Source organism: Glycine max, chromosome 3, assembly GCF_000004515.6.
Source record: "Glycine max cultivar Williams 82 chromosome 3, Glycine_max_v4.0, whole genome shotgun sequence".
Taxonomy (NCBI): domain Eukaryota; kingdom Viridiplantae; phylum Streptophyta; class Magnoliopsida; order Fabales; family Fabaceae; genus Glycine; species Glycine max.
Genome location: NC_016090.4, coordinates 39,818,268 through 39,833,427, shown reverse-complemented (window position 1 = coordinate 39,833,427; position 15,160 = coordinate 39,818,268). Strand labels below are relative to the sequence as shown.

General features: G+C 35.9%; 3 protein-coding genes across 8 annotated transcripts; all 3 read left to right on the top strand.

Moving 5' to 3' along the window:
- The first annotated feature begins 527 nt into the window (after positions 1–527).
- Positions 528–7,354, top strand: LOC100803796 (eukaryotic translation initiation factor 3 subunit A). Of its 5 annotated transcripts, none has more exons than XM_006576921.4 (15): positions 657–762; positions 846–935; positions 1,242–1,315; positions 1,453–1,934; positions 2,156–2,371; positions 2,485–2,853; positions 2,953–2,982; positions 3,985–4,212; positions 4,317–4,478; positions 4,804–5,025; positions 5,236–5,442; positions 5,521–5,727; positions 5,940–6,020; positions 6,290–6,491; positions 6,717–7,354. In XM_006576921.4, the coding sequence occupies exons 3-15, from the start codon at positions 1,270–1,272 to the stop codon at positions 7,139–7,141; spliced, it is 2,877 nt and encodes a 958-aa protein (XP_006576984.1). In that variant the 5' UTR covers positions 657–762; positions 846–935; positions 1,242–1,269; the 3' UTR covers positions 7,142–7,354. The 5 variants fall into 5 exon arrangements, with proteins under 5 accessions (XP_003521341.1, XP_040870041.1, XP_006576984.1 ...); XM_041014108.1 differs by lacking the exon at positions 846–935 and adding an exon at positions 987–1,077 and having other exon boundaries at positions 677–762; XM_014773849.3 differs by having other exon boundaries at positions 677–762; positions 870–935.
- Positions 7,355–8,683: 1,329 nt separating this feature from the next.
- On the top strand, positions 8,684–13,680 carry LOC100802740 (UNC93-like protein 3). Its single transcript, XM_003521291.4, has 10 exons — positions 8,684–9,198; positions 9,404–9,567; positions 10,772–10,835; positions 10,922–11,035; positions 11,136–11,183; positions 11,895–12,151; positions 12,271–12,361; positions 12,640–12,752; positions 12,851–12,974; positions 13,260–13,680. The coding sequence occupies exons 1-10, from the start codon at positions 8,938–8,940 to the stop codon at positions 13,452–13,454; spliced, it is 1,431 nt and encodes a 476-aa protein (XP_003521339.1). The 5' UTR covers positions 8,684–8,937; the 3' UTR covers positions 13,455–13,680.
- Positions 13,681–13,829: 149 nt separating this feature from the next.
- Positions 13,830–14,996, top strand: LOC100803265 (uncharacterized). Of its 2 annotated transcripts, XM_014773848.3 has the most exons (2): positions 13,830–14,518; positions 14,594–14,996. In XM_014773848.3, the coding sequence occupies exons 1-2, from the start codon at positions 14,305–14,307 to the stop codon at positions 14,674–14,676; spliced, it is 297 nt and encodes a 98-aa protein (XP_014629334.1). In that variant the 5' UTR covers positions 13,830–14,304; the 3' UTR covers positions 14,677–14,996. The 2 variants fall into 2 exon arrangements, with proteins under 2 accessions (XP_014629334.1, XP_006576983.1); XM_006576920.3 differs by having other exon boundaries at positions 13,830–14,996.
- Positions 14,997–15,160: the final 164 nt, after the last annotated feature.

The window sequence follows — 15,160 nt, the reverse complement described above, 5'->3', positions numbered from 1 at the left end:
TATATTCTTGAAATTTGGTGTTTTAGAAATCTAGAAGAGAATAAGTCAATATAGAGTGAAGGCGCTTTGAATAATATTGTGAATGATTTACAACAAGATATTGAAGTCTAATTCTTTTAAAACAAGATATTGTTTTTTTAAGGTATAAATAAATACTTTTTTTTGTCTATATAATTTAATGTTTTTTCATTTTTGTCTTTATAATTTTTTTCATTTTAATCCTTGTAAAATGTAATTGTTTTATTTTTTTATATTTAAAATATTTTAAATAAATCTTTAAACGGTAAATAATGTGTTTTGAATAATGAAAAAAGATATTTAAATTTTTTAAGGATGGAAAATAAAATAAATATATTTTGTAAGGAATAAAATAAATTTTTTTAAATGATGAAAATATAAAAATTCCAAAATACATTGATGAAAAAAGTATTTAAACTTTTTTTTTTTAATTATCATTTGACCATTCTCTTTTGATATGGGTCGGATCATACGAGAACTCAAAAACAAAAAGGCCGCACAAAATAAGAGTAAGGGGACTACTATTCCCACTACCAATAGCAAACTTTGAATTGCTAATAGCAATACCCCAAGAGTGGACTGAGATCGGCCCAACCCAGTATATTATAGGTCCACAGATTTAGATTTTAGAATAGGCACTCGAAACAAACTCTAGTCTCGCTTGTGCTCCCATCGTCTTCTAGGGTAACCACAGCGCCACTCGAACAAGTGCGGCCATTCCCAACGCTTCTCTTCCTTTCTAAGGTTCGCTTCTCTCTTCTTTTTCTCATTCCTTTCTATCTCTATCGCTGTCTATATCCTTGTTATCTTTTGCTTCAAAACCCTAGCGCTGTACGCCACACTTTCTCCAGGGGCAGTTGTGGTTGCGCACGATTAAACCGCCCTACACTTTTTCTATTTACCAGATCCCGATAATCGTGAGTCTTTGTTTCTTCTATTTTGTTCTACACCTGTGATACTTGTTTTAGGTTTCGTGATGCTCAATTCATTATTTCGCTTCCTGTTTACGCTGATTTAATCATCAACCTTGTGTATCTGTCTTTCTCTTTGTTATTAAAGGTTAGTTTAGCTCAGCTATGCGGACGCATACATTTTCACTCGATTCCTCTGTTTTTGTCTTGATTCCAATCCCTCAACTGTGGACCTTGCGTAAACATAAGATGTCGTGTTCCATTGTTGTGTCGGGCTGAAATTTCGTTGAATTTTTATTTGTACTTGAACAGGGGAGTCTGAATCCCGTGAGTTTTCAATATGACGTCGTTCTTGAAGCCTGAGAATGCTCTGAAAAGGGCGGAAGGTAAGTTCAAGAGAATGATTATTATCCATTTGTGATTTATGCTTTTTCTTAACCTTTTGTTTGAAAAGCGTGAATCCAGTCTTTTATATGTATGCTGATGCAATTGAATGAATCTGTGTAACAATTTCAATATGCAGAATTAATCAATGTTGGGCAGAAGCAGGATGCTTTGCAGACTCTCCATGATCTCATCACCTCAAAGCGATACAGAGCGTGGCAGAAGACACTTGAAAGGATTATGTTCAAGTATGTGGAGCTTTGCGTCGACATGCGAAAAGGCCGTTTTGCAAAAGATGGTCTTATTCAGTATAGAATTATATGTCAACAAGTGAACGTTAGTTCACTGGAGGAGGTCATAAAGCATTTTATGCAGCTTTCTACCGAGAAAGCTGAACAAGCCCGTAGCCAGGCGCAGGCACTAGAAGAAGCCCTTGATGTTGATGATTTAGAGGCCGATAAAAGGCCAGAGGACCTGATGTTGAGCTATGTCAGTGGCGAGAAAGGAAAAGACAGATCTGATCGGGAGACTGTGACCCCATGGTTTAAGTTTCTTTGGGAAACTTATAGGACAGTGCTGGAAATATTGAGGAACAACTCAAAGCTAGAAGCCTTATATGCTGTAATCTTTCTTCTTATGTTCTTGTACAACTTCTTGATGCTATACATGATTCATATGTATTTGCTTAATGTACAGAATTATGCTTGTTCTTATCTTATTCTACCTATTTTTTATTTTTTTTTTCAATTTCAACTGTTATATGCTTCTTTGTAACATGATAATTTAAGGATGCATACTACTTGTAATCTTGAGCTTTTAATAGACTCTAATGCCATGTGCAGATGACAGCTCATCGAGCTTTCCAGTTCTGTAAGCAATATAAGCGGACAACAGAGTTCCGCAGACTGTGCGAAATCATTAGAAATCATTTGGCTAATCTTAATAAATATCGTGACCAACGAGACCGACCTGATCTTTCAGCTCCTGAAAGCTTGCAACTGTATCTTGATACAAGATTTGAGCAGCTGAAAATTGCTACTGAACTTGGACTCTGGCAGGTTGCCCATTTCTCATTTTTGTTTGTGCATGTATTATTACATTTTTGTTTTGTTAATTCTTTTATGCACCGAATTTTTCGCAATACAACCTGACAATTTGTTTCTGAATGCAGGAAGCCTTCAGATCAGTGGAGGATATACATGGACTGATGTGCTTAGTCAAGAAAACACCCAAGCCATCCTTGATGGTTGTTTATTATGTGAAGCTGACAGAAATATTTTGGATATCATCGAGTCATCTGTATCATGCATATGCATGGTTCAAGCTCTTTTTATTGCAAAAAAGCTTCAATAAGAATCTGAGTCAGAAAGATTTGCAATTAATAGCTTCATCTGTTGTTCTGGCTGCACTTTCAGTGCCTCCTCATGATCACACCCACGGTGCATCTCATTTGGAACTGGAGCATGAAAAAGAGAGAAATTTGAGAATGGCTAATCTCATTGGCTTTAATCTTGAAACTAAACCTGAAAGCAGAGAAATGGTATTTTTCTTTGTCCCAATTGTACTCTTAAGGCAGCATAGAGATTTCTGTTTTGTGAATCTTACTATTTGCTTCTGTTTCCTTTTTGTTTGTCCCCAGCTATCAAGGTCATCACTTCTTGCTGAACTGGTAAGCTATTCTCTTTAATTTTTTTTAAAGTTTCTTATCTGCATTCATTGTTTCTATAATTGTTCACACTATTTTAGATTCACACTTTTTCCTTTGAGTTAGAATAAGATCTTGATAGATACTTTTGTAGTTTCCATTGTATTTATCATATTACTGTGTGAGTGCTTTGTGAAGCGGGTTGCAGTTAACATGGGAATTGGGATTCTAACTTTTCTGAATAACTTTTTTTTGTGTAATATGTTTAGTTTTTATTCATATTTGATGTTTTTGGTAAGTTTTGAAGTTCTTCAACTTATTGCTTGAATGTGCCAAATTATAAATTTCTCTCTCCCTCTCTCTTATTTGTTGTAGCTGGTTTGAGATATATTTTGCACACATCACAGTCATTTATCTTTGTGTTTCACCTGTTGCCTGTAAACATTTGCTGTATAGTTATTATTTTAATCTCAATATTCCTGCACTGTTGTGAGTTATGGCTGTTGAGAAATGTGATTACGCGGATTAGATGAAAAAAGCCAAAGATATAAAATATTATTAATTGGATGGTACTTGTGGCAGAAAATACTAAACTAACACTATTTATGCTAATATTCTATGTAGTATAGTACAACTACTATAGTACTAGTGCAGCTTGATACACAGTAGTAACATAGCAAGACTTATAACAATTTCTGAACAATGTATTGTTATCTCAATATTCCATGTGTAAGGATCTTATTCTTACCAGTTAACACTTTTTCCATTGTAGACTGATGATGATGATGTTTATTTATTAGGATTCTCCGTAACTGCTTTAGTAATCATGATTTAATTAATTTGACTAGATGTTAAAACTCTTGTTTTGATTTGTCATATATCTTTTTTTGTTCAATTTCATTTTGCCTTCAATTGGAGGTTTGGTGAACTCTGGATTACCATGACTATCGTCAAGTTAAATGCAATCTTTTCAAAATGATGCTGGTAGACTCAGTCTAAAGTTTCTTTTCTGTTGGTTCATCACAGGCATCCAAGGGTGTGATGTCTTGTGTGACTCAGGAAGTGAAGGACATTTACCATCTTTTGGAACATGAGTTTTATCCCTCTGATCTTGCATTAAAAGCGCTGCCCTTAATAACTAAAATCTCTAAGTTAGGGGGTAAGCTTTCTACTGCATCATCTGTTCCAGAGGTGCAATTAGCTCAGTATGTTCCAGCACTTGAAAGACTGGCTACCATGAGGTTGCTGCAGCAGGTGCATTTTCCTCTTTTGCTTTTTTTGGGGGGTAAAGTAAATGTATTGTTCCTTCTGTTCTGCAAAGACAATGCATTCTAACGTGTTCCCCCTTGGTCTTCTAGGTGTCTAATGTGTACCAATCTATGAAGATTGAAACCTTATCGGGGATGATCCCCTTCTTTGATTTCTCTCAAGTGGAAAAGGTTTCGGTAGATGCTGTTAAGCAGAAGTTTGTATCGATGAGAGTTGACCACATGAAAAATGCTGTGATTTTTTGCAAAAAGGTATGGTTTTGTTCATTCTGGTGTGGTTTTAATGGGGCAGTGGGCATGGTTTTTTATTGTTTGTTTGAAGTTAATCTAAATAACTTTACAGATAAAATTTCTGGCATGTTATGTTATCCTCAGAATACATGAATTTGTTAATCTATTGTTATTGTTTTTCTGCAGTATCGTTATACAAATGTAATATAAAAATAATGAATGCTTTTGTTAACAAAAATGTCTTGCATCAGTTGTTAATAATGAAGTTTTAAATGTAAGCACCCAGCACTGTTTCTTAATTTATCAGTTGTTTTTATGGCAATTGTCTGATTGATTTTTAATGCAGAGTCTTGAGTCTGATGGCTTAAGGGATCACTTGGCCAATTTTGCTGAACAATTAAATAAAGCAAGACAGATGATTTATCCTCCTGATAGGAGATCATCAAAACTTGGAGCTTTACTTCCCTCTTTGACAGAGGTTGTGGCCAAAGAACACAAGAGGCTTCTTGCTCGAAAATCAATTATTGAGAAAAGGAAAGAAGAACAAGAACGACAGCTTCTTGAAATGGTATATTTTTATGATTACTAACATTTTTTCTTCTTCCTGCTTATTTTTCAGCAATAATAAATTTTTATAGCTCTCTTGGGAAGCTCTTAAATTTTTTTTTATTTCTCCAAAATAAATTAATCTAAGCATCCACTTTCTATTAATGTTGTATATTATGAGGTCTTGATTTTTGAAAACTGATTAAACTTTTCCTTTAATATATATTTGAAGGAACGGGAGGAGGAGTCGAAGAGGCTAAGACTGCTGAAAATAACTGAAGAAGCGGAACAAAGAAGGCTTGCCACTGAGTTTGAGCAGAGGAAAAATCAGAGGATCCTCAGGGAGATAGAGGAGAGAGAAAATGAAGAAGCACAAGCATTACTCCAGGAAGCTGAAAAGCGTATTAAAAAGAAGGGAAAGAAACCAATCATAGAGGGGGTAAGTTGAAGTCTTCCTTTCGTTAAACTTCTGATTTGTTGGGTCTGTAGATGCCGACTATATACCCTATGACTGTAGGACAAAATCACCAAGCAGACATTGATGGAGTTGACTTTGACTGAACAACTCCGGGAAAGACAGGAAATGGAAAAGAAACTGCAGAAGTTAGCAAAAACCATGGATCATTTGGAAAGAGCAAAAAGAGAAGAGGCTGCTCCCCTGATTGAAGCTGCATATCAACAGCGTCTAGTGGAAGAGAGACTTCTTCATGATCGTGAGCAGCAGGTACACATCGAATCCACGTTTGTTTGCTGCAGTTGCATTTTTGCTTGTGTAACTTGGATATTGGCCTTTTCATTTATTTTTTCTCTGAAGTAATCATGTTGTTACATATTTCTCACCCGATTATGTTGTGCCTTTATATTCAACTCCCACAACTCTCCATTTGAACCAATTTGTGTGTTGTGCTAACTGGGTCAGACCATGATTTGATGCAGCAAGAGGTTGAACTGAGCAAACAGAGGCACGAGGGAGATCTCAAGGAGAAGGAGAGGCTTGTTCGCATGATGGGCAATAAGGTTATTTTCAACAACTTTTTTGCTTCTTGTCTGTTTCTTGGCCATTATCGTAGGCAAAATGTGTTTTCTATCCTTTTATTTATTGCAAACTTTTTTTTGGAGGACATTACAGGCTATGATGTGTGAAGACCTTTTCTTGACTATGAAAAATTGTCATTGGACATCAAATTAGTGGAACTATCAATTATTATTTAATTTAATTCACCCAATAAAAATGGGTTCTTGCCTTGCACTTTGGCTGATATCTTTTCTTGTGATTGACTATGCAGGAGATATATCAAGCAAGGGTGGTTAGTCACCGCCAAGCAGAGTTTAACAGATTGAGAAGAGAACGGGAAGAGCGAATCTCTAGGATTTTACAGTCCAGGAGACAGGAGAGGGAAAAAATGAGGAAGTTGAAGTATTATCTCAAGTTAGAAGAAGAGAGACAACAAAAATTGCATGAGGAGGAGGAAGCTCGGAAACGTGAAGGTAATTATTTTTACTTCGTCTGTTGAGGAATATTATCTCAATGCTAACTTTTTTTAAATTTTACTAAGATTGCCATATTTTTTTTTTTCACTTTCACCTTTTGTATTTAATTTTTCATTCCAAAATTCATAATGCACTGTGGAATGATTATACCATCTTTTACACACAATGTAGTAATAGCTTATCTTGTGTATTTATCCAACTTGTGGTTTCTTTGAACTTCAGATGCTGAAAGGAAAAAGAAGGAAGAAGAGGAACGCTTGCGGAAATTGGAGGAGATAGCTGAAAAGCAGAGGCAGAGAGAAAGGGAACTTGAAGAAAAAGAGAAACAAAGGAGAGAAGCATTGTTGGGTAGAGCTGCTGCTGAACCAGCTCCTCCTGCCCGTCCATTGGAATCGGGATCTGCTGCTCCTGCTGCAGCTGCAGCTGCCGCCGCAGCTCCAACACCAGGGAAATATGTCCCTAAGTTCAGGCGACAGAGAACTGAAAGCACAGGAGCTGCGCCTCCTCCAGAGACAGACCGTTGGAACAGTAGCAGCAGGCCAGATGGTGGTGACAGGTGGCGTGGTGATGATCGGAAAAGTGCATTTGGTTCTGGTGGAGGTTCAAGGTCATCTTCTACTTGGACATCTTCCAGGAATGCCCGTTGAACATTTTGTGCTCTGTTTTATTGCTGGCAGCTTTTTGGGAGTTCTCTTGGTACTCTTCCCAGTTTACGTTCTAGAATTATTTTTGATACCGAGTTCTTAAATTTATTATCTTATTAATACTTACGAAGTCCTCTATTTGATTGGGGAACATGCCAAAACAAAATTTGATTGAATGGATTGCATATGGTAATCGAAGTTTCAATTAGACGAGTACATTCGACCTATTTTTCTACTTGTTGATATTGTCGTAGAAAATGAAGGGTATCATTAGTATGTGGTTTTGTATACTTTATTTGCAATTGGAAACCTTTTGCTTCCTCTAATTTCTTGTATATGCACGTATGTTCGGAATTTAGATTAGATCTCCTTCAGTTCAAGGAGAGAAACAATGGAAAGAGCAGGAGAAATTGAGGAGAAAATGCTAAGATAAATCGAGGATGCTGACAAAAAAAAAAAGATAAATCGAGGATAGATAGGCCGAAGAGGATTCTGATGCATAGGATCTAGATCCCGCATATTCACGTATTCTCTCTGTGGGTGGAAAAATAGAATTCACTAAAATGTGGGACTCACCTAGTTGGTAGGTGTGACTCACTTAGTAGGTTAAATAGGCATCTAATTGTAATAGACTGATAATTTGTCTTCGTGTAATTCTTTGGAAGAATGGTTGTTACCTTACTCTCCAGTGGTAATCGTATTTGTTCTATTTTTTTATTTTTAAAAACTGGTTCTTCAAATTTCATAATATGCAATCTAAATCCACAAGGTTCATATCTCTTCAATATTTACACATTAAAGAGAACTGCATAATTTATTTTGGAATTATGATATTAAGTATGCGAATAACCTAATTTATTTTTGTCTAGAATGCTACTATCATTTATTGGATTTCTCATGGTTGGTTGCATCTAACTATTCGATTTCTCTTTTCTAAAACATAAGTACCTTCATTTTTTATTGTTTTACTACAAAATTTGGGTAAATGAGAAAAAAAAACTTGTTTCAGTCTGCTTTCTCCCACATCTTTCTTTCTCTTCTCTTGTCTTGAATAATTTTTTTTTAGAATGTGTTTGGATAAAAAATTTTAACTGAGAAAGTAATTTATCAGAGAATTTAAATTTTTTTAATCTAAAATTTATTGTTTGAATGTTTTTTATAAAGAATTTAAATTTTTAAAATTTTAAAACATAATTTTTAAAAATTAAAAATGTGAAATTTTATTTTCCTTTTGGAGAGTGAAAAATTGAAATTCTTATCTTTACATAAGAATATTCCAAAATATTCGTATTATTTTTTACACTCATAATTTTAATTTTTTTTATTCACACACAAAAATTTTAGTTGAACCGTTTAAAATTTTTCAAAATTTTAAATTTCTTCCCTCAAATTCACTCTTAAAATATAAGAAGTGAAAACTATGGATATAGGTATCTAGTAAGTCAAAGTTACCCAACTTACGGAATTAAGAAAACCCCCATAATTTCAATGTCGAGCTAAATGATAAAATTAGCCTGTCAGCCAAACTGTTACACCTTCAAACTGGAATTTTTAAGTGTTTTTATGTGGAGGTGAATAAAGACGGGGAAAACTATTATTTATTTAGTATTTTCTTGATGTAATGAATGAATGGAAAGAGGAATCTTAGGACAGTATCTATAATTCTGGGATCCCAAACGGCGAGGGATTAGAAGTCAGCAAACAATCGGTATTTTAATCTTTTAGATACGTCTTGTAGTGTGCAAAGTTGGGGCCGGCAAATAATGAAATAACTTTTGTGTTTGGACGTTGACGCTCTGATGACGTTTGACGAAAGCAAATTTAGAAATATTAATAGCCAACCATCTTGCAATCGAGAACTACAAGAGTTTCAATCAATGGCAATGGCGTCTACACTACCTGCTGGGGACGAAGAAACGCCACTTGTGCCCGATGATAATTCGGCCATCGAAGCTCGCAAGAGCCACCACTCCACGGATATTCACATCCTGAGCTTGGCCTTTCTCTTGGTCTTTCTCGCCTTCGGTGCCGCTCAGAATTTGCAGAGCACTCTCAACACTGTCAGTCTCTCTCTCTCTCTCTCTCTCATTAGAGTTACGGTCTCGGTTCTGTTGACTCTTTAATGCTTCATTGATTTTTTAATTTTTTTTATCTGCAAATGTTAGTTTTGTTAGAAATTTCACCCGACGATCTCTTCTCCCTTCATCTTTCCCCAACCACTAGGCCAATCTTATATCTCCTATGTTTAATTGAATTTGACTTCAGGAGGATGACTTGGGTACCACCACACTCGGGATCTTGTATTTGTCTTTCACATTCTTCTCCGTGGTTGCTTCTTTGGTGGTGCGAGTTCTCGGCTCCAAGAACGCTTTGCTTATTGGGACTACTGGATATGTGCTTTATGTCGCTGCCAACTTGAAACCAAATTGGTAATTATTATCTGTCTGTCTATCTATGTATGCATCTATCTTGGTTTTTAATTTTCACATACTTTGCTGTTGGCAAAAACATAAGTACTATATATGATGGGTTTAATATGGATTAAGTGTGCTTTTGGTTCTTGAAGATTTGATCAAACTTAGTTTTAGACTCCTAGTGTGTTTGGATTGGTGGTGAGTTGAACTCCTAGTTGCTTTTGTGTTGAACTCATCATGATTTTATCTGTTTGTTAGCCTCTAAAATTCATGGTGACTTCAACTCACCACCAATCCAAAAACACACCCTCTGTATTTTAAAATCGATAAATTTAGTCCTTGCATTTTTTAAATCTAGTTTGTTTTGGTCCCAGATGCCATGTGACTGGCCACGTCAACAAACAATGCATACATTGTGAGGAGAGGGACCAATTTCTCTGACTTGTAGAAATGTAAGGATCAAATTCATGCGGGGGAATTCAAACCCACGACCTATCCCTCCCTTCCTTCACCCTTTACCACTAAACCCACCTTATATCTAGCCCCCGCACTTATATACTTTATCTTGACACTATCTTTAGTCGATGTGAGACTTGGATTTTTCTCAATAAGTATCATGAGAAAAGGAAAACCAAGTTATCAAGGAGTGATTCGTAAATAGCATCTTATTAAATAAGCTGCAGAGCAGCAAAAAAAACAGCATTTTTAAGTTGTTGTGGTCTGTGTGGAGTTGTTATTGAGTTTTGAGAGTAGCATAAGATTAGTTCGTTGAAGTCAGGAGTATACATATTACGGGGTGCAACATATGCTGACACTTTTGTTTTATTTATGGAGAGTAAACTTAACTCTCAACATCTGACCCATATGCTGTACTTAGTTGTATTCTGGCACTCATGAACTTTAGTCCCTATATTTTTCATTCTTAAAAACATTAAATGATCATTATTTTGCATAATCGATTGGTTCCTATATTTTAACTTATTAAGTCCCTAAGGGATAAAAATTCAAATGATTGACAACTATGTGAAGTTGGGAACCAAAATCTACCTTAAACCTTTTCTTTTAAGGTTGATCATCATTTATGGTTGTTGCTCATACATGTTCGTGTTCATAGATCTGCTCTTGTATCCGAGTTCCATTCTGTTTTTATGACCATGTATGCTTTCATAATACTAATTTATTATGCATATCCTTGACCATTGAGCAATTCTTCTTGCAGGTATACATTGGTTCCTGCTTCTGTGTATCTTGGGTTTTGTGCTTCCATAATATGGGTTGGAGAGGTACATGTAACATGCCAAGGTTTTATAGCTCCTTCAAATTGTCATTAGTCACCTGCATCTTTACTAATTGTAGTTTGATCTGTCAGGGAACATATCTCACTTCTGCTGCACGCAGCCATTCTACAGATAACAACTTGCATGAAGGTGCAGTAATTGGTGACTTTAATGGGGAATTCTGGGCTGTGTATGCACTCCACCAGGTGATCATATTATTTTTAACTGAGGATTGATCACTTTGTTGTTTTTGAAATAAAATTCTTTTACAATATGAAGTTGATTGAGAAATACCTGTTTTTGCAGTTTATTGGAAATCTTATTACATTTGCTCTACTGAGTGATAATCAACAGGTATGTGGTGGTCAGTCTTTCACATTTTACAATTTTTTCTTTTAATCTGTTTGTTTTAAATATCAGTTCATGATATTGCCCATGCTTATCCCTACCTTGTTAGCTACTAAAAATGAAGAATTGCCACTTGTGACTCTTCAGAAAAAAGAAAAAAATTCAACTAACTTTACAATTGATGGAACCCTAGGTCCAAATTGTTGAATCGAAATAGAATTAACTTTTCTGTTAAAGAAGTTCTTAACTTGTGATAGACCTCTATTTATCAATGAGAAATGCTAGTAGAGCACACTTTTTAACACTCTTTCCTATTTGGTGTGTCTCATTCCCAAACTAGTGAGACCACATGAATTTTGACCAATAGAAGAGAGTGTGTTACTAGCACTCCTCTTTATCTAATATAGGCTTGTTTTGATTTTAAAACTAAGCAGTTGTAATCGTTTGCCAAGAAGGTTCATGGTGTTGACACTGTAATTTAGCATTTCCATGCTTTCTTTTCAATTTCCTTTTTTTATGTTTGATTAATATATGAAAAGATGTTTATTTGTTTAATATGCAAAAAAATTCCAAGGAATTTTAAATATGAGCTCGGATTTCCTTGTACCCTTTAAGTCTTCAACAATAAAGGCTCATCTCACATGCTAACAAGTTTTGAGTTCTATTTTAAATGTTCTACATATTCTCAGGATTTAATTTTGTTTCTCATCACTGCAGGAGGGAAGTACCAAGGGCACAACTTTATTGTTTATTGTATTCCTTTTCATTATGACCTTTGGTGCAATACTAATGTGCTTCTTGCGCAAACGGGGTGCTAATAGCAAGGGACAACAAGAGCTTTCAGGTGCAGATGCTGGCGCATGTGCATCCTTGAAGTCTCTATCTAAATCACTTGCCAGTGCGTTGTCTGATGTAAAGATGTTGTTGATCATACCCCTTATTGCATATTCAGGTCTACAACAAGCATTTGTGTGGTAATTTCTTATGAATTATAAGGCATTCATCCTTGTGGTCTTTCAATAATGGTTCTATGATTTATGATGTCCTTCTATTCACTTTATATCTTGTTTGTTAACGAAATACTTTTGTATAGGGCTGAATTTACCAAGTATGTTGTAACTCCTGCAATTGGTATTTCTGGTGTGGGTAGTTCAATGGCAGCATACGGGGCTTTTGATGGAATAGTAAGTACAGGAATGCAGAGTTATATTTCCTTGCATTGGTGGTTTTTTAAAATTACCTTTCATTGTAGTAGTAACATGCTAACGAGCATCTGTTTCTTATTTCCTCTTTTATTTATTTAGTTATTTATATTTTGAAATGTCTTGATACCAATATCTAGACAGTGGAAACTGCCATGTTCTACATTTTTTGGGTGGTCTAACATGTAGAGCCCCTTGCCACATCAAAATAAGTTCTAATGGGATCTATTTTATTTTCTTAATTTCTATGAATATTTCAGTTTTCTCTGCTTGCTGGTCGTCTCACCTCTGGTCTCACATCTATTACAACAATAGTTTCTGCTGGACTTTTTGCTCAGGCAGTCGTATTAGTCTTACTTCTGCTAAATTTCAGGTCAGAAGTAGTAATTAATTTTGCTTGAATGAAGTTGATGTAATTTATTTCCCCCATGCAATTTCATCAATCCTATTTCTTTGCCACTCCTGATGCAGCATAAGTAGTGGATTGCTTGGTACTGTTTACATACTCTTCTTGGCTGGTTTATTGGGCATCGGTGATGGAGTTTTAATGACACAACTTAATGCATTGATTGGAATACTATTTAAGCATGACACGGTATACAAATGATCTCCTATTAACATGTTTACTTTGCTTCTCCATTGTTGTTTTGTTTGAGTTATTTTGCTTGTTCATCATGTCTCTAAGCTACTGATTACCACATATTTGATTCACAACTTAGACACCCCCCTGTTATTCTTCTCACACTGCACATGCTTTTTGCTTGGCTTTTTTTTTTTTTTTTTTCTCTAATCACCTATTTTTCCATTAGCTCTGATACTTTTTTTTATTTAAATTTTTCTTTTATAATTAATGCCAAGTCTATGTTGCTTTCTTGTGCAGGAAGGGGCTTTTGCTCAGCTAAAAATATGGCAATGCGCTACAATTGCTATCGTGTTCTTTTTCGCCCCGCTCGTCTCGTTCAAAGCCGTGCTTGTGATTATGCTTGCTCTCCTTTGCTTCTCATTCTGCATTTTCCTATTGCTTGCTCTGAAGGTCGGGAAGACATCATCACCCTCCACCAGTCAGCGAATTTAAAACTGCTTAAACTGTAGATTTTTTGTATACAATCTCAGTCTGTCTTTCTCGCGTGTAGCACGTCCACTCTGGACTATGTCTTTATTTTTGTGGTGAAATTTCGGTCAGTTGAATGAGCTTGTACAAATTGTGACAAATCAGTGTGTTTGGTAACACATTTGTTACCGCTCTGGTTGGACGTGGTTCCGCGAAGCAATTAATAGTTGCTTTTGCATTGTTTTTTTTACGTGAATTTCTCATAAACATGAATTCCCAATGGCCAATACTAAAGCAAATACGCATTATAAGTTATAAGCTCATTTGTCACGTGGCTATATATAGTTATTCACTGAAGAATATTCCTAGAAATATGTCATATGAGCCAAATTCAGACACATTTTTGTAGGTTCTAAAATCTGTTTCGGATCAATATATGTAACCTGGAGAGGATGTCTCGGGTATGATGTGAAAAATCCTTTTGACCTTTGTTAACAACTACTATTTTGCCAACTACTGCCATGTTTCCACGTGTGCAATACTCTTAAATTTTTTAATGTTTTGCGGAAGTCACTCTCCGGTCTGAAGTGTAGACTAAACCGAACCCATAAAGCACGGCCTAATGGCTAATTATATACCTCAGAACTTGGTCAGCACCCTCATCATAAGACTCTCTCAAGTCATGCTCCACTTCAATGCTCATGGGTCCATCTCTTACAATTTTTTCCATACCAAAATCACCAACATCCTCAAAAAGTAGTTGTCATGATTAGGTAGTTCAGCACCAATTTCACTGCATTCCTGTCTTGTTTATAAAGACAAATTGCCCACCCGAAACACCCACGATTTCAACTACCTCATAGAGCTTCCCAAGATGTCTTTTTTCTGGTTCTCAAACATGGTCCGTATGCACCTCTCATGGCCTGTACTAACCTATGCCGCCACGTGGATAACGCTGCTAATGTTGATGGTGGCAGCGGCGTCTATGTCGCCGCAGGTGGCGTTTGTCTCCGCCATAACGCCTTCCTCTAAATTCTCTCAGAAGTGCAGCAGTGGTGGGTCCATTAGAATGCCCTTGGATGTTCCAGGTGACATCCTGTGTTTCCCTGCTCATATGTTCGTGAGGTCCAAGGTTGATCTAATCGTTCCACCCGTCTTTGCAGCGGTGATTGTAGCGGCTTCTGCTTGCGTGGTTCGTGCTGTGGGCTTGTGGGAGCATGATCAAACTCCTTCAGATGCAAATTAACTCGGTAATTGGTATTTCCATACCCTCTAGCGGCGCTGGGAACAGAAATTATTACATCGGTCAATCTCTGCGTGACACACTCGAGATTTTTATGTGTCAAGTGGAAATTGAGCAGGAACATAAATGTTCGAGATTATATGATAATTTCTAGTTGGGTTGGGAAGAGCTTCTCTTAAACACGATCTGACGTGGACCTTTTTTGTAAACAAAGGCTAAGAGTTTGAGCTAAACTCGTTGATTCTATAAACATGTGATCATTTGTCTTTGTAAGAAAGTTCAAGAACCTCAAAATCTATAATATATTATTATGTGTTTAACAATATTTAATATAAATTTTAATTATATAAAAATGACATTTATCTCGTATATTACACATATTATTATAACATGTGTTCAAGATCTCTCCTTCATGTCATTCTCTGAAGGAGAGGTATTGTTTCCAGTTCGTCCAATTCTATCACGACACTACTAACATGATATGAAC